This window comes from Salvelinus fontinalis, chromosome 1 (assembly GCF_029448725.1).
Source record: "Salvelinus fontinalis isolate EN_2023a chromosome 1, ASM2944872v1, whole genome shotgun sequence".
Taxonomy (NCBI): domain Eukaryota; kingdom Metazoa; phylum Chordata; class Actinopteri; order Salmoniformes; family Salmonidae; genus Salvelinus; species Salvelinus fontinalis.
In genome coordinates this window covers 62,314,816-62,340,912 of record NC_074665.1, presented here as the reverse complement: position 1 = coordinate 62,340,912, position 26,097 = coordinate 62,314,816, and the positions used below count along the sequence as shown (strand labels likewise).

The following is a 26,097-nucleotide window of genomic DNA, read 5'->3' as shown; positions in this document are numbered from 1 at the left end:
GACACACTGAACTCGATCAGAGAAGTAGTTGGTGAACTAGGCGAGGCAGTCACTTGAGAAACCAAGGCTGTCGAGTCTGCCGATGAGGATGTTGTGATTGACAGAGTCAAAAGCCTTGGCCAGGTCAATGAATATGGCTGCACAGTACTGTTTCCTATCGATAGCGGTTAAGATATCGTTTAGGACCTTGAGCGTGGCTGAGGTGCACCCATGACCAGCTCTGAAACCAGATTGCATAGCGGAGAAGGTATGGTGGGATTCGAAATGGTCGGTAATCTGTTTGTTGACTTGGCTTTCGAAGACCTTAGAAAGGCAAGGTAGGGTAGATATAGGTCTGTAGCTGTTTGGGTCAAGAGTGTCCCCCCCCTTTGAAGAGGGGGATGACCGCAGCTGCTTTCCAATCTTTGGGGATCTCAGACGACACGAAAGAGAGGTTGAAAAGGCTAGTAATAGGGGTGGCAACAATTTCAGCAGATAGTTTTAGAAAGAAGGGGTCCAGATTATCTAATCCGGCTGATTTGTAAGGGTCCAGATTTTGCAGCTCTTTCAGATCATCAGCTGACTGTATTTGGGAGAAAGAGAAATGGGGTTAGGCTTAGCTGAGGGCAGGGCAGTGCTGTTGACCGGTGTAGGGGTAGCCAGGTGGAAAGCATGGCCAGCTGTAGAAAAATGCTTATTGAAATTCTCAATTATAGTGGATTTGTCGGTGGTGACAGTGTTTCCTATCTTCAGTGCAGTTGGAAGCTGGGAGGAGGTGTTCTTATTCTCCATGGACTTTACAGTGTCCCAGAACTTTTTTGAGTTTGTGTTGCAGGAAGCAAATTTCTGCTTGAAAAAGCTAGCCTTGGCTTTTCTAACTGCCTGTGTATATTGGTTTCTAGCTTCCCTGAAAAGTTGCATATCACGGGGGCTGTTCGATGCTAATGCAGAACGCCATAGGATGTTTTTGTGTTGGTTAAGGGCAGTCAGGTCTGGAGAGAACCAAGGGCTATATCTATTCCTGGTTCTAAATTTCTTGAATGGGGCATGCTTATTTAAGATGGTGAGGAAGGCATTTAAAAAAAATAACCAGGCATCCTCTACTGACGGGATGAGATCAATATCCTTCCAGGATACCCCGGCCAGGTCGATTAGAAAGGCCTGCTCGCTGAAGTGTTTCAGGGCGCGTTTGACAGTGATGAGTGGAGGTCGTTTGACCGCTGACCCATTACGGATGCAGGCAATGAGGCAGTGATGGCTGAGATCTTGGTTGAAAACAGCAGAGGTGTATTTGGAGGGCAAGTTGGTTAGGATGATATCTATGAGGGTACCCGTGTTTACGGATTTGGGGTGGTACCTGGTAGGTTCATTGATAATTTGTGTGAGATTGAGGGCATCAAGCTTAGATTGTAGGATGGCTGGGGTGTTAAGCATTTTCCAATTTAGGTCGCCTAGCAGCACGAGCTCTGAAGATAGATGGGGGGCAATCAGTTCACATATGGTGTCCAGAGCACAGCTGGGGCAGAGGGTGGTCTATAGCAGGCAGCAACGGTGAGAGACTTGTTTTTAGAGAGGTGGATTTTTAAAAGTAGAAGTTCAAAGTTCAAATTGTTTGGGAACAGACCTGGATAGTAAAACAGAACTCTGCAGGCAATCTTTGCAGTAGATTGCAACACCGCCCCCTTTGGCCGTTCTATCTTGTCTGAAAATCTTGTAGTTAGGGATGAAAATGTCAGAATTTTTGGTGGTCTTCCTAAGCCAGGATTCAGACACAGCTAAAACATCCGGGTTGGCAGAGTGTGCTAAAGCAGTGAATAAAGCAAACTTAGGGAGGAGGCTTCTAATGTTAACATGCATGAAACCAAGGCTATTACGGTTACAGAAGTCATCAAAAGAGAGCGCCTGGGGAATAGGAGTGGAGCTAGGTACTGCAGGGCCTGGATTCACCTCTACATCACCAGAGGAACAGAGGAGGAGTAGGATAAGGGTACGGCTAAAAGCTATGAGAATTGGTCGTCTAGAACAGAGAGTAAAAGGACGTTTCTGGGGGCGATAAAATAGCTTCAAGAAATAATGTACAGACAAAGGTATGGTAGGATGTGAATATAGTGGAGGTAAACCTAGGTATTGAGTGATGATGAGAGAGATATTATCTCTAGAAACATCATTGAAACCAGGTGATGTCATCGCATATGTGGGTGGTGGAACTGAAAGGTTGGATATGGTATAGTGAGCAGGGCTAGAGGCTCTACAGTGAAATAAGCCAATAAACACTAACCAGAACAGCAATGGACAAGGCATATTGACATTAAGGAGAGGCGTGATTAATCGAGTGATCATAAGGGTCCAGTGAGTAGAGGTTGGTTGGGGTCACGGCGATCCAGACAGCTGGCCGGGTAGCTGGCTATCAGTAGCAAGATAGCATAGGATGGAGGTCTATTTTTAGTCACCTCGTGCGTTTCCGTCTGTAGATTAGTGGGGTTCCGTGTGGTAGAGGGGATCAATCCAATTGGCAAAATAGATATAGTTATAGTGACCCAAGAAAAATTGTACGATATACTAATTCAGATAGCAGCCGAGAATACAGCAAACGATTAGCGGGCCCCAGATGAGCGTTCAGGTAACGTCGCGACGGAGGTGCCAGTTGGATAACTCCCTCGGGCAGATAACGTTGGTAGTCAGTCGTGAAGGCCCGGTGGGGCTCCGCATTTGTAGTAAAACAGGTCCGGATAGGTGATTGTAGCCCAGGAATGGCTGATGGAACTCTTCAGCTGGCTAGCTCCGGAATAATTTAAGTTTGCTCCGGGATCGACGTAAGCCAATAGACACACGGTTTGCAGCTAGCTAGCTGCGAAATCAAGGTGTAAATGTCCAGAGCTTGCGGTTGAAATCTGGGGATATTGAGAAAAATAGGTCCGGTATGTTCTGGTCTGAGTCGCGTTGTACAAAAGTGCCGATAGATTATCGAGCTAAAGGAATAGCTGATGACCACAAAATGTGGTTAGCTGAAATACTAACTTTAGCCAGTAACCCGGCTAACTTCTGGGTAGCTTCTGGCTAGCTTCTGGCTAGCTTCTATTGTGGATTTTCAGATTTGAGGTAAATAATACTTTTTTTTTTGTAATTGGTGAGGCGGGTTGCAGGAAAGCTTTTTGTAGTTGAGTTCTTGGATAATAAAATATATAAAAGATATGCGAAGGTGTAAAAAAATATATATATATATACAGGACACGACAATACGAGGACAAAATGACATCTGACTGCTATGCCATCTTGGATTAAGGGGTTAAATGGTTAATGTGTGTGTGGAAAATCAACTACACAGATCCTTAATCTTTGCTTAGCGGATGAGCAGGGAGATGGGGAGTTTTAGATGCTGTGAGGATATTTCTTTTTCCAGCACTACTAAAACAGAAAAGCCATTCTTTGCAATAGAATACATTTGTAGGAGTCTGAGCTTTTGATTACTCATAGATAGACCAACACTCAAAGATTATTTCATATTTTGAAGTGGAGCCGGTCCTGCTTAAGTAATGTTAGGGGAAGCTGTATAGACACCACCACGCTAGGTCAGTAAGAGTGACTGCTGTTATGTACCATACCTTCCAGCCTCTGGATCTTGGCCTTGACAGAGATGACTGTCTCAAATGGCGAGACGCACAGCTCGAAGCAGGTCCCAGTCAACGTTTCAATGAACAGCTCCATGGTCTCGTAGAACGGCAACTTGTACTGGAAGGCCCCCACGCTGTCATCATTATAGATTGGTGGCTCCTTCCTGTCCGCCATCTTTGTGTGGTTAGGACTGCTTTAGGGTGAGGGGGGTGTGGGAGGGGCAGCAGCCCAGGGGAAGGGAGAGAGGGATGGGTGTGGGTGCTCTCTGTTGTCACCACGGTTACACATCATGCAGGAAGCCCAAAGCTCTGAGGGAGAGAGGGCGAGAGAGTGATGGCTCAGTACCTTGCCCTTTCTTCCGAGTCTAAGGTCATCTAGGTTTGTTCCTCATACACTGACACCGTGAGGCATAACAGTTGACCCAAAAAAAAACAGCTATGCTGAGGGGAGTTGTAAAGGGGGAGTTGAGTTGACATGCACCTGGTAGGTAAGGAGACCTTTACTTCCTTGACAACACAAACAACTATCAATATGAAACAACTATGGCCTACAATGTGCAAGGAAGCCTAACCCCCTCTGCTAACACTAGTGAGCAGAACGCAAAGCATTCCTTTAATTTGGAAGAAGTGCGTATTAAAATCTTCACACACTGAAATGTCACCAACTGTCACTTTAGACCTGGCCTATACAATTAGAGAGCAATAGTAAAAAATAAAAATAAACTACAGAATTGAAGAGACAAGTGTAAGAGTTCATAAGTGCCTTCATAAAACATTCAGCAGGCCACAAGGCCCAGGCCACAGCTCTTGGCTGCAGTATAGTCTAGCTAGCTGAAGCTGACTAGCTGTTAGCCTATGTAATGCCATCAGGAGGAGTGTAGGGTATCAAACACACAGACAACTCCATGCAGGCATAGGGGACTGGAGGCCTCTTGACAGTTAACCTGTATGTTATGTGACTGCATTAATATTTCATTTTAAAAGCATGCAAATGTAAAGTTGTGGGCTGATTGATAATCGGAACGACATGAGATGTGGTGAGATTGGAAATCTGTTTAGTGAACTACTAGAGAGATGGGATTTATGTATTTGTTGTGGTTTCAAGCAGATTCAATTATTTTCACACAAACACTGTAAAGACAGAGTCTACTGTATCCCTAGCTGAATTTCTCAGCACCCACAAATGAGAAAATCGGCTACTGTATTCCCAATGTTAAGGGCCTACACTATGACCATTAGGCTTTGATCTCTGCTAAGAAAGAAAACCTCAACACGACAGGTGGTGTGCGATGTGAAGTGGGCTGAATCTGGTTTGAGTAAAAAAAGACTGACTCGCCAGCTACCTAGCCATCAACCCAGTTTTACATTAAAACATTTGAACCTATATATAATTTGTGTCAATCGTGAAAAACAAATTCTTGATCTTTCCGATCCGCGCTTACTAGACAGAAAGGTGGCTACACTTAGCAAATACTAGACAAAGGATGCAGCTAGATAACTAATACATGAACAGAAAGTAATCTTTTCTGTCTCACCAGAACCCCCTTCTTTTTTACTCACCGTAAGAGCATCCAAGAGAGGGTCCCTATAGCTGGCAAGAGTATACCAATGAACAACTGGCTGGCGTCCCAAGACTAGAACCACTCCGTCTTTAACTAGCTGGACATAGAACAATAGTACAAATATAGATAGTAACGTTATTAACAAAGCAAATGCATATATTATCTAGCTAGCTATTTCGTATACCTAACTACATAGGTTGTGACTAGGTAGCCAGAACCAGTTAGCTCACTAGCGTTAGCTAGCTAGCTAACCACTTTAGCAACCCAAACAATGGCTACCTTGCTTGGGTCGATGGCTGCTGCAAGCTGCTACGCGTACTCTCCTTTTCAGATTCGGCATTCTAGATTATAATGAAACGGTTCTACTTATCTCCGTGTTTTAAAATGACAGTGGAAAGCTATCCTTATTGCCCATGAACAGTGGTAGATCGGTAACACTTGGGATTTTCCTGAACTCAACTCATCTCACCTGTCGAAAAAAAACAGCGGCTCCTGACCAGCCCATTGTGACTTCTCTTGATTGACAACAAAGGCACCATGACGTAACGTGTTCTCTCTCTGTAGGTGAACCAATGAGGAGTACACAGAGGCGGGACACATTGTTCGGTCACAGTGATTGACCATTTCTCCTAGAAAAAGAACACTGGCTTCGGAGCGAGTTATTAAAAGATTACTGGTAGCCTAACACACTAACCTTTCATTTGTGTAATGATGGTTGTCTTTGTACTACACTTGAATAAGTTGATTTAAAAGTGTACAAATTATAATTAAGCAATCATAAAATTCCATCAGTGATGAATGGATCAAAATATAGCTTTTTCTTTTTATAAAATGTAGGCTCCTATATCAATGATGGAGAATCCTCTTTAAAATGTATCAGTGCAGTCAATCAACATTTAAAGTCAACTAGCAGTCAAGACATGGCAGTGAAGTCCATCCTTAAAGCACAGAAGTTGAATTTTAATTAAAGGGAAGGAACCGTGTAAATCTAGAATAAGGTGCCATTTAGAATCACACAGAGGTGCTAAGAACAGCCCTGTTCCTCTTTCAGGCCATCTTCCTTATTTCGGCTGCATTCATAATTCCACTACTCATGATCTTAACAAAAGGCTTTAAAGCAGTGCTGCAGATCTTTGAAACAAACTTACAACACCCATTTCAAATTTCATAAAATATCATTTTTAGTTTAAAAAACTGAAATGTCAGTCATCACAGGCAAATTGACAAATTTAACAATTTCATATTAATTGAAAAACAAAAACATTTGCTTGTTGTTGCTAGGATAGTCAGTCAGTTAACATTGACTTCATAACTATGATATGGCACAGCCCAAAACTTAAACACAGAGCTCTCCAACTATATTTATAAATCATTTACTATTTATTTATCAGCTGGTCTAATGACAGCTAAGAATATGCTTATAAAGTGCTGCTATCATGGATATTAAATAAAGACAAATAGCATTTAATAACTGTTACTTTGTCTGTTATCAATCATAGATGAAGATGTGAAGTGTATATCAGAATCCTCCCCTTCAACATTTCTTGCTGTGTTTTAATTTCTGTCTGAGGTTATGTCAATCAATCAATGGTTTTTATATAAATAGTCTCTATATGAACAGTTTTAATATCTCCAACCCTTTTTTCAGTCCTCCAAAACAACATGTTATTCGGCACAATTGTACAATTAGGACACCAAATGGCACCTTATAACCCCACATAGTGCACTGAACTATCTAGGGAATAAGGTGCCATTTAGGATACACACAAAGTTTTAGCTCCTCAGGAACGGTCCACGGTTCAGTTCCCGCCCAGAGCGTTGAGAGGGTCGTCAAAGATGTTGCCCGAGTCGTCCGCTGCACTGGTGTCCTGGGAGGGAGGGTTCTTCTTGGACTTGGATGGAGGCTGCTTGGGCACTGGCTTCACAGTGCTGGGAGAGAAGATGTCATCTGTGGAGAGAAGCATGGACAGTACTGTAAATGTTTCAGTTCAACCTGGTGGCAATGGCATTGTAAGACTGTATGTGTGTTTGTTTTTGTGTGTGCACCATTGGAGGCTGCTGAGGGGAGGATGGCTCATAATAATGGCTGGAAAGGAGTGAATGGGATGGCATCAAACACATACCATTCCACCGATTATGCTCCAGTCATTACCACAAACCTGTCCTCCCCAATTAAGCTGCCACCAACCTCCTGTGGTATGCACACATACCTGTATTTGTCTGTGCGTGTGTGTGGTGAATTTCAACATACATGTTGAAACAGTTGAGGAACAACAATGCAAGTTCTAGATATTCTGAAATATGTGCTCTGCAAATACTCACCCATATCATCATCAAATATTGATTTAGTCTCCACCTTCTTGGACTTCTTCTCTTTTGGTTTTGAAGTGGACGTCATATCAGCAAAGATGTCAACGTTGTCATCAAACAGACTGGCATCCAAGGATTTCTCTTTGTGCTTTTTGGGTGGAGTCGTTGCTTCATCCTGTGATAACAGTAACAGACACATTCAGACAAGAAGCAGACAGACACATGCACACACACTTTCCAAGGAATATATTGATTTCCCTCTACCTCCTGTTGCAGAGATCGTGACTGTTGGATAAACAGACGTGCTGACCCAGCACGCTCTGTGACAGACCAACTGCATTTACACTATTACAATGAAAAGTTCGTAAATTCCAGGCCGCAAAATTAATTTAAACTGAAATCATAAACAGACTGACTGTTCAATTGACTGACACAATTGATCATCATGACCAATACCTGGAAGATGTCCTGCTTGGGAGTAGAGTTGCTCCCAGCCTTAGAGTCTTTACCACCAGCAGTAGTGGGAGTGGAGCTCTTTCCTAGCCCAAAGATATCCTCTTCATCCTCCTCCTCCAGGAAGGAAGATGCCTTGGCCTTCTTAGCTGACCTCGGCTTTACCTTCTTGAACAGGTCACCCATGGGGTCGTCAAAGAGGGATTGAGGGGTCGTCTCTTTCTCCTTCTCACTCTCATTCTTTGATGTCACTTTACCCTCTGTAGTCTTTGTTGTGGGATTGGGGGATGGCGTGGTGAGTATGGGTGAGGGGATGGTGGGGTTGGGACCTGGGGTAGACCCAAAGAGGGTGTCGGACCCAAACAGGTCATCCTCGTCAAGAGAAGGCAGCACCTTCACCTTGCTACCCTTAGAAGAGTCTTTCTTTAGAGGGGTGTTTGACACTGGTAGTGTAAGCACTGACGGTCTGACAGAGAAATCGGTGAGCAGTGGTTTGGAGGGTAAGGAAGCAGGTAAGGAGGAGGGTAAGGCAGAGGTTGGGGCTTGGTAAGGTAGACTAGGCAGAGTTAGGTTAGGTAGTCCCGGGCTAGGCTGGGTTGGGTTAGATAGTGCTGGGCTAGGCAAGGTTGGGCTGGGTCCGGCCTGGTCCTCTCCCTGGTTCTCGTCTCTCTGCTCCACAGATCTCTGAGCTGACGTCTGCCGTGCTGCCCTGGTCTGGGGCCTGCGGCGGATGGAGCCTTTAGCTCGACCCTACAGGAAAAGAAGACACATGGAGTCATAACAGGGGCTTATTTAGGAAGTTACAAGGTTAGAGCTTTATACATTACATTTCTATAATATAAGGATCCAATGTAGGTGTTCCATGTTTCCCTCACCCTGTTCCATTATGTCCACCCTACCCCAGTGCCAGACCCCTGACCCACCTTGTTCGCACTCTGTAGCGTGGACACCTGGACCGGATTCTCGAAGCTAACCCCTCTGTTACTGGGGGGCTTGGTCCCTGCCGAACTGAGGCTAGCACTGGGGCTGGGGCCTGAGGAGCTGGGACTGGGGCTCAAGCCTGGGAGTACACTGACCCCCCCTGGGATCCGAGAGAACGCGTCGGGCAGGAGGGCAGCAGGGTTGATCACCAGGTTGGCCTGAGAGTGAGGAACACATTTGTTCACAAGTGTTGACCCAATTTCATACCAACTAAAGGCCTTTATAAGATAGGGTTTTGTAATCAGAGCACAGTACAGTGAATACACATGCAAATGTTTATAATTTGGATTGGTCCTCAATTGGATTTACAAGTAATTTTGTTTTTGCAGTCCCTCATGATCATCAGAACCAAGCAGTAGACAAAACAGAGGAAGTGAGACCAATAATAAAGATAAAGAAAGTAATAAAATGTAGAAGTAGGAATAACATCTATTCATGAGGTTTCAGGAAGAATAAAGGCTGAGCATTCACTTTCAGTTTGACGATAAAAAACAAAACCTTGTGAGAATCAATTTGACAGTCACACGGTCTCAGTTTAGCTTTTAAGCCAGCAGTGGAAAAGAAAAGACGATATGTTTCACGTCAAAGGTGGAGGTTCAAAGATGACTGACAGAAAACATGTTGGGAGAATGAAAGCTCATTCAGAAAAATTAAAGAAAAAGTAAAATATTGAATAATAAAAAGACTGATTTAACATTTCAGAAGATTACTTGGAGTTTTCCAATCCGTGAAGGCTCTTTAGATTTTACAGGACTTGGTGTCGGCTTCTGTGCAGTTGAATGACATAGATCATGTTAAGTAATCTAGACAGGAGTATCTCCAAAAGCAATGTAAACAGTATAATAACTATCAACTGAGAGGAGAGAACATAACTGTCCACAGATATCCTTCAAATTCAGAAGAAATGTAAGGCAACAATACCAGTCCAAAGTTTGGATACCTACTCATTCAATGGTTTTTGTTAATTTTTACATTGTAGAATAATAGTTAAGACATAAAAAAAAAGAACATATGGAGTCATGTAGTAACCAAAAAATGTGTTAAATCAAATATATTTGAGATTCTTCAAAGTAGCCACCCTTTGCCTTTATGACAGCGTCGAACACTCTTGGCATTCTCTCAACCAGCTTCACCTGGAATGCTTTTCCAACCGTCTTGAAGGTGTTCCCACATATGCTGAGCACTTCTTGGCTGCTTTTCCTTCACTCGGTGGTCCAACACATCCCAAACCATCTCAATTGGGTTGAGGTCGGGGGATTGTGGAGGCCAGGTCATCTGATGCAGCACTCCATCATGCTCCTTCTTGGTCAAATAGCCCTTGCACAGCCTGGAGGTGTGTTGGGCCTTTGTCCTGTTGAAAAACAAATGATTTTCCAACTAAGCGCAAACCAGATGGAATAGCGTATCGCTGCAGAATGCTGTGTTAGCCATGCTGGTTAAATATGCCTTGAATTCAAAATAAATCACAGACAGTGTCACCAGCAAAGCGCCATCACACCACCTCCTCCATGCTTCACGGTGGGAACCACACATGCAAAGATTATCCGTTCATCTACTCTGCGTCTCACAAAGACACGGCGGTTAGAACCAAAAATCTCACATTTGGACTCATCAGACCAAAGGACAGATATCCACCAGTCTAATGTCCATTGCTCGTTTTTCTTGGCTCAAGCAAGTCTCTTCTTCGTGTCCTTTAATAGTGGTTTCTTTGCAGCAATCCAACCATGAAGGCCTGATTCATGCAGTCTCCTCTGAACAGTCCTCTGTTACTTGAACTCTGAACCATTTATTTGGGCTGCAATTTCTGAGGCTGGTAACTCTAATGAACTTATCCTCTGAAACAGAGAACTTTGGCTCTTCCTTTAGTGTGGCGGTCCTCATGAGAGCCAGTTTCATCATAGCACTTGATGGTTTTTGCGACTTCACTTGAAGAAACTTTCAAAGCTCTTGACATTTTCCGGATTAACTGACCTTCATGTCTTAAAGTAATGATGGACTGTCGTTTCTCTTTTCTTATTTAAGCTGTTCTTGACATAATATAGACTTGAGCTGTGTTCGAATAGCCATACTAACATACTGTATACTTAATGAGTATATACCATACTATTAGTTCATTTTAGTATACTTTAACCGAACCGTATCCTTACAGTTGAGCATACTAAATCTTGGCCTGTCTACCGGAAGTTGATGCTGCTGCTATGCAACCTCTTGCTAGCTAGTTAGCATAACAAATGACTAGTTAGACATTTTACGACTTCGGGTGTGTTCTTAAATTCAATCTGGAGTGCCAGAGTGTGCTCATAATTCAGAGCGTTATCAGATTGTTCGTTTGTAAATGAAGACGGTTTCGCTCTCGGAGAGTACACTGGATGCGTGGGCCGAGGAGTCGGATTGATTTGTGCGTTCTGGCCGTACAACGGCAGTCAAGCACCCAAGCTAACGTTGGCTTCCAGACACAAATGAAACGACTCTGACCATTTTACTCGCCCTAGCAGAGTTGGTTAGGCAGTTTTCATGTTATCCAGAGCGTTGGTGACTAACCGTGCTGCTGGAAACAACTGAATTACGTTTTTTTTGTCAACGTTTACTGACACCGGCCATATTCAACGGGTGTTGAGTGCTCGTAAATGAATTATTCTGCGCTCTGGTACACTAAAACGAGTGCTATGAAATCGGAATGGATAGCCAGAGCGAATTTACAAAAGCACCCGAATGTGCATTGAGAATGCACTACGACGATACAATTTAGCTATGCTAAGAATGACGGGAAAAATCAAGTCACTAAACGTTGGGTTATATACTGGCAAATTTAATGTACAAGTAGCCAACTAACATACCGGTACATACTGCTGTAATAATATGCTATGTGGTTCATAAGGACAGAGTAGCTAACAAATTGTCAGCCAACATAACTTGTAAGGTAACCTATTTGAAAAGTCATAACTTTATTACATTGCTCAACATTTGTCATCATTAGCAATGAATTTCTATCCGATCTCGTTGGACATAGACTGTATATTTTCCACCATTATCTTCAAATCAAAAAACCATGTGAAGCCACGCCCATTCCTGAAGAATTGGATTATGGGCCCTAAAGTACGGAAATAGTGTCCTTTTATCCTTCTCTTTTTTTTTAATACATTTTATTTAATTCGATTTTTAATTCAAAATACAGATCAACAATTTACATTCTTACATCATACAAAACAGAACGCAGGTATTAACGAAAAAATACTGGAACAAACAAAAAGTATAAAAAAAATAAACAATTCTAGTGCACTTGTAATCACTCAGAAAAAAATCTTATTGTAAAGATTTAGGAAAATGTTAATCTTGGTATTGTTCACTAGGGTTAATGTTTTAATAAAATTGTTAAATTCAATCAAAAAAATATGTAATTTTGGTATAGAAGTTTGTAATTTTTGTTTGTGTATGAAGTATTTTGCAAAAAGAATAAAATAAAAAAAATCACAATCATTTTAGTGGTTTTGTTATCATTGCAATAGTAGCATATTATACAGTCGTATGAAAAAGTTTGGGCACCCCTGACAATTTCCATGATTTCCATTTATAAATAATTCGGTGTTTGGATCAGCAATTTCATTTTGATCTATCAAATAACTGATGGACACAGTAATATTTCAGTAGTGAAATGAGGTTTATTGGATTAACAGAAAATATGCAATATGCATCAAAACGAAATTAGACAGGTGCATAAATTTGGGCACCCCAATAGAAAAATCACATCAATATTTTGTAGAGCCTCCTTTTGCTAAAATAACAGCCTCTAGACGCTTCCCATAGCCTCTAATGAGTGTCTGGATTCTAGATGAAGGTATTTTGGACCATTCCTCCTTAAAAAACATCTCCAGTTCAGTTAGGTTTGATGGTTGCCGAACATGGACAGCCCGCTTCAAATCATCCCACAGATTCTCAATGATATTCAGGTCTGGGGACTGGGATGGCCATTCCAGAACATTGTACTTGTTCCTCTGCATAAATGCCCGGGTAGATTTTGAGCAGTGTTTTGGGTTGTTGTCTTGTTGAAATATCCAGCGCCGGCGTAACTTCAACTTTGTGACTGATTCTTCAACATTATTCCCAAGAATCTGCTGATATTGAGTGGAATCCATGCGACCCTCAACTTTAACAAGATTCCCAGTACCGACACTGGCCACACAGCCCCACAGCATGATGGAACCCCCACCAAATTTTACTGTGGGTAGCAAGTGTTTTTCTTGGAACGCTGTGTTCTTTTGGCGCCATGCATAACGTCCCTTGTTATGACCAAATAACTCAATCTTTGTTTCATCAGTCCACAGCACCTTATTCTAAAATGAAGCTGGCTTGTCCAACTGTGCGTCTGCATACTTCAAGCGACTCTGTTTGTGGCGTGTGTGCAGAAAAGGCTTATTTCGCATCACTCTCCCATACAGCTTCTCCTTGTGCAAAGTCCGCTGAATTGTTGAACGATGCACAGTGACACCATCTGCAGCAAGATGATGTTGTAGGTCTTTGGAGGTGGTCTGTGGGCTGTTTTTGACCGTTCTCACCATCCTTCGCCTTTGCCTCTCCGATATTTTACTTGGCCTGCCACTTCTGGCCTTAACAAGAACTGTGCCTGTGGTCTTTCATTTCCTCACTATGTTCCTCACAGTGGACACTGACAGCTTAAATCTCTGCGATAGCTTTTTGTAGCCTTCCTCTAAACCATAATGTTGAACAATCTTTGTTTTCAGGTCATTTGAGAGTTGTTTTGAGGCCCCCATGTTGCCACTCTTCAGAGGAGAGTCAAAGAGAACAACAACTTGCAATTGGCCACCTTAAATACCTTTTCTCGTGATTGGATGCACTTGTCTATGAAGTTCAAGGCTTAATGAGCTCACCAAACCAATTGTGTGCTCCAATTAATCAGTGCTAAGTAGTTACAGGTATTCAAATCAACAGAATGACAAGGGTGCCCACATTTTTGCATAGCCTATTTTTCACATCTGATTTAATTTCATACAACTTAATATTGCTACACTAAAAATCTTTGTCTGGACAATACCCCAGTACTCAGCTTTTATTAGAAAATGAATGGCATGCCACTGTGATCATTGTCTGTGACGACAGAATAAATTATTATGCAGCCTCAGAGGGGTGCCCAAACTTTTTCATACGACTGTATATTTCATGTCGAAAACATTAGGTAGTGTTCATAATGGTAAATAAGTATTTTGCTAAGTTTTCCCAAAATTCTGATCAATTTACATTCAAAAGAACAAGTGAGACAGATTCTCGCCTGTTTCACAGAAATAGTGTCCTCCGTGTGTATACTTCCTATTCGTGACGTAAAATATGATTGGGAGTATGAGTATTCGAACACAGCTCATGTCTTTTACCAAATAGGGCTAGCTTCTGTATACCACCCCTACCTTGTCACAACAAGGAAATAAATTCTACAAATTAACTTTTAACAAGGCACACCAGTTAATTGAAATGCATTCCATGTGGCTACCTCAAAGCTGGTTGAGAGAATGCCAAGAGTGTGGAAAGCTGTCAAGGCAATAGTTGGCTACTTTGAAGAATATCAAATATATTTTGATTTATTTAACACTTGTTTTGGTTACTACATGATAAGTCTTAACTATTATTATACAATGTGTAAAATAGTCAAAATAAAAACTTGAATGAGTAGATGTGTCAATTTTTGACTGGTACAGTACGTACTCCAGAGGCGGCGGGTGGGAGGAGTTATTTTGGACGGGCGCATTGTAACGGTTGGAATGGAATCAATGGAACGAAGTCAAACGTGGATTCCGTATCTTTGATGTGTTCCATTTAAGCCATTACAATGAGCCTATTCTCCTATAACTCCTTCCACCAGCCTCCTCGGACACCCTTTAACCCTTTAATCATAAGCACATGGGCAATCACTTATTCTGTATAGACTAAGACTTGTAGTTTAATCAGCCTTACCTCACTCTCTGTGACTGGTGCTGTGACAGCAGGTTTTGAGGATGGCTTGTCTTTAGTGGGTTTACTGGGCTTCTCCGATACCTTCTGAGGATGCAGGTCAAAGAAAGGACAAGGACTGAGGATGTACAGTCCCCGGTAAAGTCATCAAGTTGTATTCATATTGTATTGATTGAGGTGATTTAGAATAGGGTACCGGAGGAGGAGCTTTGTGCTTGACAGAGCTGAAGAGGTCATCTTCATCATCACCAAACAGCGTTGGAGCTGTCGACTTCACTGAGCTAGGCCTGGAGCTCTGAGACAGGAACACAGCATTTTATCATCACTACTATCATTCGTACAATTGATTTATCACTCAAAGGGGTAGCAAGAGGTACGTGCGTCAATGTGCTGATGCAATACAAGACATCCACCCTGGTCCTGGTGAGTGCAGGTGTCTTGCTCTATCCCAATACTAACACTTATATCCTCTCACTAAGCCTACTGTCCCTAGAACTCACCATAGACTTGTCAGGTGTGGCGAAGATGTCAACGTCAGGGTCGTTGTCTCTCTGCTGAGTCTGACTGAAGAGCAGTTCCTCATCCTGGAACACCCCGGTACTACTCTTGGTACGAGGACGCTCCTCCGCAGGCTAACAAACAGACACAGGATTTACAGACACACACACACAGACAGGAATTGTCAGTAGTATGAATAAAATAATTTAAACCTTTAGTGTGTTTTTGGCAACAGGTTTGGTCGGTATGGAGATAGGGGCAGTCCAGTCACCCTCCTCTTCCACATCATCAAACAGACTGAGGGTGTTCTTCTTTGTTTTGGCCTCCTTCTCCATGGGGGAAGGGCCCTCAGACAGGAAGTCATCACCATCCGGGTCGTCCAATGGGCTCTTAGTCTGCTTGTTTAGGCACAGGAAGACAAAGGCGTCAAAGTGAGTACAGCACCTCACACTCACAGGCATAGGAGCAGGGCTCAATCTCAATTCACCTTCCTCTCTCTTTGCCTCTTTCTCAACTATATTGGAGGAATAGGTCCAAGGTCCCTCACCTCAGGTCTTTATTGTCCAATGGGTTTTGAGAAAGAGACGAGGAGAGATAGTGAGAAATCACAGAAAGATTCATTTAGAAAGGTCCCAAATGGCCAAAACTAGGTTATGGTTAGGATTGGGTCAGTTTAGCTGATCCTAGATCTGAGCTTGGGGGAATTTCTACCCAAGTCTTATGTACATCTCACCTTGGCTGCTGCCAGTCTGTCTCCGAGCACATTGATCCCTCCAAACAGACTGACGGCCCCTACTGGCTTCTTCTTACTCTCACTGCCCTCTAGTGGAGAGGACAGGGATGGCACCTCAGGACTTTTGTATTTCGTTACCCTCTCCTCCTCTGTAGGTTTCTCCTCCACTAGGGGAGGAGGTGGTGCCTTCACCTCTGGTTTGTCTATCTGGAGCAGCGAGGGGGCTGGGGAGGCTACAACAGGTGCCTAGAGAACACGATAAGGGCACAGGAGAAAAGGGTATGAGCTGGGGGATAAAGGACTGAAATAGCATTGATTACAGACATAGCTATCAATGCAGGGATGTTACCACACATACAGTATATTTATATGAACAGTACGTCAAAACAATACTTCCTTACGACAACGATGTTCATTCAATAATATATTGTTTTAAAATAATAGACAAGAGCCTAGACATCTATGAAGTATTATCTTTTTTAACAATTCCATTGTTGCCTTGAAGGCTTTTCACCTATAGGTTATTCATACATGCCCAAATGGCACCCTATTCACTATATAGTGCACTACATAGGAAATAGGCTGTGGACAGACATAATCTGTAAACCAGGCTTACTTCAGGGTCAGCTGTAGTAGAGCTGTTGTTGACGTTTGTTTTGAAGCCGAAGAGGGATCCCTTATCTTCATCATCCTCATCTTCAAACAGGAGAGACACTCTCTGGTGCTTCTTCTGACTGCACCAACACACAGACATTTACACCACACTAAGACGTCATACTACAGATTGAGTATTTTTGTCTACTATTGCTATGACGTTTACCTCGACTCCTTGGTAGCAGCAAAGAGATCATCATCATCCTCATCGAACAGGCTGTCTTTAGGAACTGCTTTGACACTGGGTAGACTAGATGGGGCACTAGTACTGGACTTCATCCCTCCAGTCTTACCCTCTGTCTTACCAGCACTAGGCTTGGAGCCCATCCACTGGTCCTGATACAGAAAGAATACAAAAGGGTTAAATAGATATATGTTGAAGTAATAGAAACAACCTTCACAAGTAAGCCTGGTTCAAAATCTACCTTTCTGGTGTCTGCAGATTTGTAGGAATAGGATGGGTGTAAGCTATATTAAATCAAACTTTATTTGTCACATGCGCCGAATACAACAAGTGTAGACTTCACCATGAAATGCTTACTTACAAGCCCTTAACCAACAGTGCAGTTAAAGAAGAAAATATTTACCAAGTAGATTAAAATAAAAGTAATAATAAAAAGTAACACAATAAGAATAACATTACGAGGCTATATGCAGGGGGCGCCGGTACCGAGTCAGTGTGTGGGGGTACAGGCTAGTTGAGGTAATCTGTACATGTAGGTGGGGGCAAAGTGACTATGCATAGGTAACAAACAAAACAGTGAATATGTAAATTGTCCGGTGGCAATTTGATGAGTCGTTCAGCAGTCTTATGGCTTGGGGGTAGAAGCTGTTGAGGAGCCTTTTGGTCCTTCCGTCCTTTTGGTCCTTCCGGTACCGCTTGCTGTGCGGTAGCAGAGAAAACAGTCTATAACTTGGGTGACTGGAGTCTCTGACAATGTTATGGGCTTTCCTCTGACACCTCCTATTACATAGGTCCTGGATGGCAGGAAGCTTGGCCCCAGTGATGTACTGGGCCGTTCGCACTACCCTCTGTAGCACCTTACAGTCAGATGCCGAGCAGTTGCCATACCAGGCAGTGATGCAACCGGTCAGGATGCGCCCGATGGTGCAGCTGTAGAACCGTTTGAGGATCTGGGGACCTATGACAAATCTTTTCAGTCTCCTGAGAGGATAAAGGTTTTGTCGTGCCCTCTTCACGACTGTCTTGGTATGTTTCGACCATGATAGTTCGTTGGTGATGTGGACCCCAAGGAACTTGAAACTCTCGACCTGCTCCACGACAGCCCCGTTGATGTTAATGAGGGCCTGTTTGGCCCTCCTTTTCCTGTAGTCCACGATCAGCTCCTTTGTCTTGCTCACATAGAGGGAGAAGTTGTCCTGGCACCACACTGCCAGTTTTTAGACCTCCTCCCTATTGGCCGTCTCATTGTTGTCGGTGATCAGGCCTACCACTGTTGTGTCGTCAGCAAACTTGATGATGTTGGAGTCGTGTTAGGCCACACAGTCGTGGGTGAACAGGGAATACAGGAGGGGACTAAGTACACACCCCTGAGGGGCCCCAGTGTTAAGGATCAGCGTGGCAGACGTGTTGTTACCCATCCTTACCACCTGCGGGGCAGCCCGTTAGGAAGTCCAGGACCCAGTTGAGGAGGGAGGTGTTTAGTCACAGGGTCCTTAGCTTATTGATGAGCCTCGTGGGCACTATGGTGTTGAACGCTGAGCTGTAGTCAATGAACAGCATTCTCACATAGGTGTTCCTTTTGTCCAGGTGAGAAAGGGCAGTGTGGAGTGCGATTAAGATTGCGTCATCTGTGGATCTGTTGGGGTGGTATTCGAATTGGAGTGGGTCTAGCGTGTCTGGGAGGATGCTGTTGATGTGAGCCATGACCAGCCTTTCAAAGCATTTCATGGCTACCGACGTGAGTGCCACGGGGCGGTAATCATTTAGGCAGGTTACCTTCTCTTCCTTGGGCACAGGGACTATGGTGGTCTGCTTGAAACATGTAGGTATTACAGACTCGGTCAGGGAGAGGTTGAAAATGTCAGTGAAGACACCTGACAGTTGGTCCGCGCATGCTTTGAGTACACGTCCTGGTAATCCGTCTGGCCCAGCGGCTTTGTGAATGTTGACCTGTTTAAAAGGTTTTTTTCACATCAGCTACCGAGAGCACTATCACACAGTCATCCGGGGCGGCAGGGTAGCCTAGTGGTTAGAGTGTTGGACTAGTAACCGGAAGGTTGCAAGTTCAAATCCCCGAGCTGACAAGGTACAAATCTGTCGTTCTGCCCCTGAACAGGCAGTTAACCCACTGTTCCTAGGCCGTCATTGAAAATAAGAATTTGTTCTGAACTGACTTGCCTAGTTAAATAAAGGTAAAAAAAAAAAAAAAAAATCCAGAACAGCTGGTGCTCTCGTGCATGCTTCAGTGTTGCTCGCCTTGAAGCGAGCATAAAAGGCATTTAGCTCATCTGGTAAGCTCGCGTCACTGGGCAGCTCGCGTCTGGGTTTCCCTTTGTAGTCTGTAACAGTTTTCAAGCCCTATCTGAAGCGGTCCTAAGCCCATTGGATGGCAGAGCCATCACCATATTGCTTACCTCTCCAGGTATTTCAGATCTGTGAATACCAAAGGGTTAGTGGCTAAAGGAGGGGGCTAAGGGTTCTTTTCTGACAGGCTGAAGATTATGTAGCAAGGTTCCCTTCCCTCCCATTACCTCATCATCACTGAAGAGGGAGCTAGAGACAGGCTTCTTGACTTTTGGAGTGGCGGCTTTAGCTTGGCTTGGTTTAGACTTCTTCGCAGACGCAAACAGATCCTGCATGATGCAAGAAAGGGGTTAGATATGAAGACGCAGTTACAAATTATAATATTTTTGGGACCGAAATAGGTCAGGCTCATTTTCTCACTTCTTCCTCCTCGTCATCGAAGATGGACAGAGGAGCTTTGCTGGATTTGCTCTGTGTTGTGGGTTCAGGTTTAGACTGACTCTTAGGGATGGTTTGAAATATCTAGAAAGACAGGGACAGAGAAAGGTGAAGTTACATCTGTAAAACAAGACCATGCTTCATGATCAACCTAACGTTCTAAGCATTAATTGTACGACTCATGTAGATATTGATGTAGTTGATAAGCATGAGAAGTACCTCCATCAACAACCTTCAGAAAATGGATGCATACTTGAGAATGAGTGTTAAAAAAAAAGAAGCACACCTGTGAGTCCTCATCGTCAGAGAACAGACTCTCCGCCTGGGGTTTTTCTGTATGCTTAGTAGGGGTTTTCACCACATCTGGAGGAGGGCCGTTCTGTAATGAACAACATGAGGGAAGAAAAGGAGCGCAAGAGAAACAAAGAGAGAGTTAGGAAGAAAGAGTGAGGGAGATATAAGAGAGAGAGAGATTGTAGATAGATAAATATAGATAAAGAGATGGATGAGAGAGATGGGTAGATGAAAGAGGAGTCCCACCTCCTCCGACTCTTCGCTGGTGGAGGGCTGTCGTTTCTTCAGTGCCTCAGTTAGTAGGCTCTTGGTACCAGGACCAAACATGGAGACGCCTCCCGCTGGCATCTAAACACAACACACAACCATCATTACCACAACTCATCACTATAACCAACAATCATCAGCATAATTCATTACCAAAACCAAAAATCATCAACAGCACAACTCATCAACACTACTGTAAGTAAGAAACTTATAATCATGATAACCAAGTGCCCTAAATCCATTATTGTAATCACTCTAAAATCATGAGTCAATCAACACTTGTTAATATGGAAACACAATGTACACGTGTGTATATTCACCTTTTTCTGAGGAGCCTGTTTCACCTCTTCCTCCTCCACCACCACCTCCTTCCTGCTCTGTAGAGTGGGCGGGGCGACAGAGCTCTCACTAAAGATGTCACCATCCTCATCTTCATCATCTCCTCCAAACAGATCCACTGTCTTCTTTTGCTTGGATTTCTTCTGTCCAGCTGAACACAGGTAACACATTAGTGCTTGCGCTGAATACAGTTTTAGTGCTTCAATCTATAGCTAGATGACTCCTGATATCTCCAGGAGTGATAAGTATAATTTTGGTCTTAAACTGTTCTAGTACTGTCTTTTTGCTAGCTAGGGCCATCTGCTTTAAGTGCTGTCTGTCTTCTCAGTAGCCTACTAGGTTTGTGAACTGCTGACAACTTGCAGCTGATTGTTGACACCAACCACTATTAAAGGGATATTTCAGTTTAGATTTCCACTTACTTTTAGTTTTGAAGCATCATCCAGACAGTTGGTATGGTCTGAGTTCCATTCCTGAGATTTCTCTGGCTGGCTTAGTTGCTTGCATGAGCCATATAGTAGTAGTAGTGGCCAAACTCACCAAAATAACGTGCTTCAATACGTCCCCACAAGAAACTCTACAGCCATCTCACGTCTTGTGGGCTATACATGCATATCAATATCAAAACACTTAGCTATTTTCACTATTACGAGCATAAATGTGTATAACTTCAATTGTGCTTACTTCCTGTTTTCGCGTAGTCACGCCTACAAATTATGGTTCTCGAGGCAAGCGCAGTGCAGACACAGCATTCAAGCTCTACACCACCCAAAATCATTCAATCAAAACATGTCTGAATCGGACAGCTACGAGCCTGAAAAGGATGCATACTTTGCAGAACCATATTTATACTGAACAAAAATATAAAAACAACATGCAACAATTTCAAAGATTTTACTGAGTTACAGTTCATGAGGAAATCAGCCTATTAAAATAAATAAATTAGGCCCTATTCTATAGATTTCACATGGCTGGGAATTGGTCACAGATACCCTAAATAAATAAATAGGGGCGTGGATCACAAAACCAGTCAGTATCTGGTTTGACCACAAGCAGCGTGGATATCTTCGCATAGATTTGATCAGGCTGTTGATTGTGGTCTATGGAATGTGGTCTGTCTTATTCCAATGGCTGTGCAAAGGTGCTGGATATTGGTAGAACTGGAACACAGTCATACACGTTGATCCAGAGAATCCCAAACATGCTCAATTGGTGACAAATCTGGGGAGTATGCAGGCCATGTATGTGGCACATTTTCAGCTTCCAGGAATTGTGTACAGATCCTTGTGACATGGGCCATGCATTATCATGCTGAAACATGAGGTGATAGCGGCGGATGAATGGCACGACAATGGGTCTCAGGAACTCATCACGGCATATCTGTGCATTCAACTTGCCAAAGACAAAATGCAATTGTGTTCGGTGTCCATAGCTTATGCCTGCCCATACCATAACCCCACCATGGGGCACTCTGTTCACAAGGTTGATATCAACAAACCGCTCGCACACACAACGTCATGCGCGCTGTCTACCATCTGCCCATTATAGTTGGAACTGTGATTCATCCGTGAAGAGCACACTTCTCCAGCGTACCAGTGGCCATCGAAGGTGAGCATTTTCCCATTGAAGTCGGTTACGACCATGGTGAGGATGACGAGCACGCAGTTAAGCTTCCCTGAGACGGTTTCTGAGAGTTTGTGCAAACCCACAGTTTCAGCTGCCCGTGTGGCTGGTCTCAGACAATCCCGCATGTGAAGAAGCCAGACGTGGAGGTCCTGGGCTGGAGTGGTTACACATGGTCTGAAGTTATAGGGCCGGTTGAACCTACTGCCAAATTGTCTTTACTTCTTTGGGATATGGGGCAGTATTTTCACGTCCTTGTGAAAAGCATGCCCAGAGTAAATGGCCTGCTACAAAGCCAAGCTAGAAAATGCATATTATTAGTAGATTTGGATAGAACACACTCTGAAGTTTCTAAAACTGTTTGAATGATGTCTGCCAGAACTCATCAGGCAGGCAAAAACCTGAGAAAAAATCCAACCAGGAAGTGGGAAATCTGAGGTTGGTCGATTTTCAACTCAGCTCCTATTGAAGATAGTGGGATATTGGTAATGTTGCACTTCCTAAGGCTTCCACTAGATGTCAACAGTTGTTAGAACCTTGTCTGATGCCTCTACTGTTTAGTGGGAGCGAAGGAGAGAGGATTGAGTCAGGTCTGCCATGAGATGACCATGCGCGTTCACGTGAGAGCGAGCTCTGTTCCATCGCAATTCTGAAGACACAGGAATACTCCGGTTGGAACATTATTGAAGAATTATGTTAAAAACATCCTAAAGATTGATTCAATACTTCGTTTGTCATGTTTTTACAGACTGTAATATAACTTTAACTTTTCGTCTGTACTTTCCGCTGGACCTGCCCGCGCGTCGTGAGTTGGAAAGTGTACTGAACGCTAGAACAACAAGGAGGAATTTGGACATAAATGATGGACATTATCGAACAAAACAAACATTTAATGTGGAACTGGGATTCCTGGGAGTGCATTTTGATGAATATCATCAAAGGTAAGTGAATGTTTATAATGTTACTTCTGACTTCTGTTGACTGCATAATATGGCGGCTATATTTGTGTCTTGATTGGGCTCTGAGCGCCGACTTAGATTATTGCATGGTTTGCTTTTTTCGTAAAGCTTTTTTGAAATCTGACACAGCGGTTGCATTAAGGAGAAGTGCATCTAAAATTCCATGCATAACTGTTGTATCTTTTTTGGCAATGTTTATTATGAGTATTCCTGTAAATTGATGTGGCTCTCTGCAAAATCAAAGGATGTTTTGTCACTTCTGAACGTAAGGCGCCAATGTAAACTCAGATTTTTGGATATAAATATGAACTTTACCGAACAAAACATACATGTATTGTGTAACATGAAGTCCTATGAGTGTCATCTGATGAAGATCATCAAATGTTAGTGATTCATTTTATCTATATTTCTGCTTTTTGTGAATCCTCTCTTTGGCTGGAAAAATGGATGTGTTATTCTGTGAATAGGCACTCACCTAACATAATTGTTTGGTTTGCTTTCGTCGTAAAGCCTTTTTGAAATCGGACACTGTGGCTGGATTTACAACAAGTGTATCTTTAAAATTGTGTAAAATACATGTATGTTTGAGGAATTTTAATTACGGGATTTCTGCTGTTTTGAATTTGGCGCCCTGCAGTTTCACTGGCTGTTGAAGAGGTGGGACGCTACCGTCCCACATACCCTAGAGAGGTTAAATGATGTTGGAGGATGCTTATGGTAGAGAAATGAAAATGTTATTCTGTGGCAACAGCTCGGGTGGACATTCTTGCAGTCAGCATGCCAATCGCATGCTCTCTCAAAACTTGAGACATTTGTTGCATTGTCTTGTGTGACAAAAGTACACATTTGAGTGGCCTTTTGTTCCCAGCACAAGGTGCACCTATGTAATGATCATGCGATTTAAATCAGCTTTTTGATATTCCACACCTGTCAGGTGGATCGATTATCTTGTCAAAGCAGAAATGCTCACTAACAGGGATGTAAACCAATCTGTGCACATTTTACAGAAATACAGTAAGCTTTTTGTGCGTATGGAACATTTCTGGGATCTTTTATTTCAGCACATGAAACGTGATCCCGACTTTACATGTTGTGTTTATATTTTTTGTTCCTTATATTTAAAGATAATCAAATTTAGCTATTTTGTAGGTTTTTTCAACTTTGTGCGTGTTTTCTATACCTGCTCGCTCCTCTCCCTGTAGGCTTTTTACAGATGCTCCCCACCCCTTGCTTGCAACCTTTCTAAATTTGGTGTACACTGCACTCACAACCTATGTAGAATTCTTGGTCTCAGCGTCTGGAACTGCCGATCTGTGGTCAAGAACGCTGAGTTCATCTCAGTCTATGCTGCTCTTCAGTCCCTAAACGTTTTGGCCATGACGGAGACATGGATCACCCCAGCGAACACTGCTACTCCAGCTCTTCTCTGCCTACGTGTTCTGTCATAGTCCGAGACAGGGCTACTTATTTGTGGAGATTCTCTTTTCTCCCTGACTCAGTTGTCTAACTCCTCATGTGAATTCCATGCGGTCACTGTCACTTGTCCACTCAAGCTTAACATTGTGAGTTCCTCAATGAGTTTAACAATGTGATAAGCACATTTCCTGACAATTGCTAACCGCTTTTCGTACTAAGTGACTTCTACCTCCCGATGTCTGCCATCAATTCATTTCTTTCCCCTTCTTGGCTCTTTTGATCTCACCATTTCCCAGTCCCCCCAGGCAATACTCTTGACCTCATCTTTACTAGAGACTGTTAGCCTACTAATCTCACTGCAACCCCCCCCCCCCCCCCCCCCCCCTTCCAGGTCTCTTATCACTACTTCGTTTCCTTTTCTGTCTCCCTCTCCTCCAATCCTACCCACTCAGACCCTACCCAGATTGCCATGCGCCGACGCAATATTCTCTCCCACAACTCTCTCCTATCCCTTCTGCTAAATCCTTCTCCCTCCGTTCTCCTGATTCTGCCTCTTCGATCCTCCTTTCCTCCCTTTCCACATCCTATGACTCGCACTGTCCCCTTTCCTTCCGTCTCGGCCCTCCCCTCCTGTTCCATGGCTCATTGAGAGCTTACAGAAACTTCCGGGGGACCCAACATTTTTTCACACCCTCCCCTCTACCTTCTCTTCCTCTGTATCCGCTGCTAAAACCACTTTCTATCACTCTAAATGTCAAGCTTCTGCCTCTAACCCTATGAAATGATTTTCCACCTTCTCATCCCTCCTTAATCCTCCACACGGATGACTTTGTCGACACTTTGAAAATAAGGTTGACGACATCCGCTCCTCATTCACTCAGCGTATTGAGTCCACTGGCCCCACTCACACAGAACTACCCTATGCCTTTCTCCCATTTCCAGATTAAATCCTGCGACTAGTGAAGTCTGGCTGCCAAAGAACCTGCCCGCTTGACCCCATCCCCTCCTCCAGACCATCTCTGGAGACCTCCCATTCCTAACTTCCCTGATCCCTGACCACTGGCTGCGTCCCCTCTGACTTCAAAATGTCAAGAGTCGATCCACTCAAGAAACCAACACTTATCAAAAACTACAGATCGATATCACTTCTTACTTTTCTTTCAAAAACACTTGAGTGTGCTGTCTCTGACCAACTCTCTCGCTATCTCTCAGAACGATCTTCTTGACCCTAATCAGTCAGGCTTCAAGACGGGTCACTCAGAGACGGCTCTCCTCTGTGTCACAGAGGCTCTCCGCACTCCCAAAGCTGACCCTCTCCTCTGTTCTCATCCTCCTAGATCTATCCACTGTCTTCGACACTGAACTATCATATCCTCCTCTCCACCCTCAGGGCTGGGTGTCTCAGACTCGGCACACTCGTGGATTGCTTCCCACCTGCCAGGCCGTTCCTATCCGGTGACGTGGAGAGGATGTGTTTCTGCACCACATACTCTCACTACCGGTGTCCCCCAGGGCTCAGATCAAGGCTCTCTCC

At 43.5% G+C, this 26,097-nt stretch overlaps 2 protein-coding genes across 15 annotated transcripts in view; both read right to left on the bottom strand.

Annotated features, from left to right (window-relative positions):
* The window catches only part of zfand4 (zinc finger, AN1-type domain 4), a 30,818-nt gene extending 25,143 nt beyond the window's left edge, over nucleotides 1–5,675 (bottom strand). Inside the window, exons 1-3 of one of the 3 annotated variants that reach the window (XM_055929109.1) lie at nucleotides 5,622–5,672; nucleotides 5,151–5,249; nucleotides 3,582–3,899 (exon numbers count right to left, since the gene is read on the bottom strand). In XM_055929109.1, the coding sequence (XP_055785084.1) occupies nucleotides 3,582–3,765 (184 nt within the window). In that variant the 5' untranslated portion in view covers nucleotides 3,766–3,899; nucleotides 5,151–5,249; nucleotides 5,622–5,672. Of the gene's footprint in view, nucleotides 1–3,581; nucleotides 3,900–5,150; nucleotides 5,250–5,431 lie in introns of all 3 variants that reach the window. The other 2 variants (XM_055929100.1, XM_055929118.1) reach the window with 2 other exon arrangements.
* Nucleotides 5,676–6,308: 633 nt separating this feature from the next.
* The window catches only part of washc2c (WASH complex subunit 2C), a 35,335-nt gene continuing 15,546 nt past the window's right edge, over nucleotides 6,309–26,097 (bottom strand). For 7 of the 12 annotated variants that reach the window (XM_055929006.1, XM_055928988.1, XM_055929068.1 and 4 more), the window contains 17 exons: nucleotides 20,547–20,716; nucleotides 20,206–20,307; nucleotides 19,952–20,044; nucleotides 19,648–19,749; nucleotides 19,455–19,556; nucleotides 16,906–17,075; nucleotides 16,702–16,819; nucleotides 16,086–16,331; nucleotides 15,565–15,750; nucleotides 15,355–15,486; nucleotides 15,051–15,149; nucleotides 14,858–14,941; nucleotides 9,607–9,663; nucleotides 8,839–9,054; nucleotides 7,919–8,665; nucleotides 7,475–7,637; nucleotides 6,309–7,100 (listed from right to left, as the gene is read on the bottom strand). In XM_055929006.1, coding sequence (XP_055784981.1) covers nucleotides 6,952–7,100; nucleotides 7,475–7,637; nucleotides 7,919–8,665; nucleotides 8,839–9,054; nucleotides 9,607–9,663; nucleotides 14,858–14,941; nucleotides 15,051–15,149; nucleotides 15,355–15,486; nucleotides 15,565–15,750; nucleotides 16,086–16,331; nucleotides 16,702–16,819; nucleotides 16,906–17,075; nucleotides 19,455–19,556; nucleotides 19,648–19,749; nucleotides 19,952–20,044; nucleotides 20,206–20,307; nucleotides 20,547–20,716 — 2,936 coding nt within the window. In that variant the 3' untranslated portion in view covers nucleotides 6,309–6,951. The remainder of the gene's footprint in view (nucleotides 7,101–7,474; nucleotides 7,638–7,918; nucleotides 8,666–8,838; nucleotides 9,055–9,606; nucleotides 9,664–14,857; nucleotides 14,942–15,050; nucleotides 15,150–15,354; nucleotides 15,487–15,564; nucleotides 15,751–16,085; nucleotides 16,332–16,701; nucleotides 16,820–16,905; nucleotides 17,076–19,454; nucleotides 19,557–19,647; nucleotides 19,750–19,951; nucleotides 20,045–20,205; nucleotides 20,308–20,546; nucleotides 20,717–26,097) is intronic. The other 5 variants (XM_055929025.1, XM_055929089.1, XM_055929014.1 and 2 more) reach the window with 4 other exon arrangements.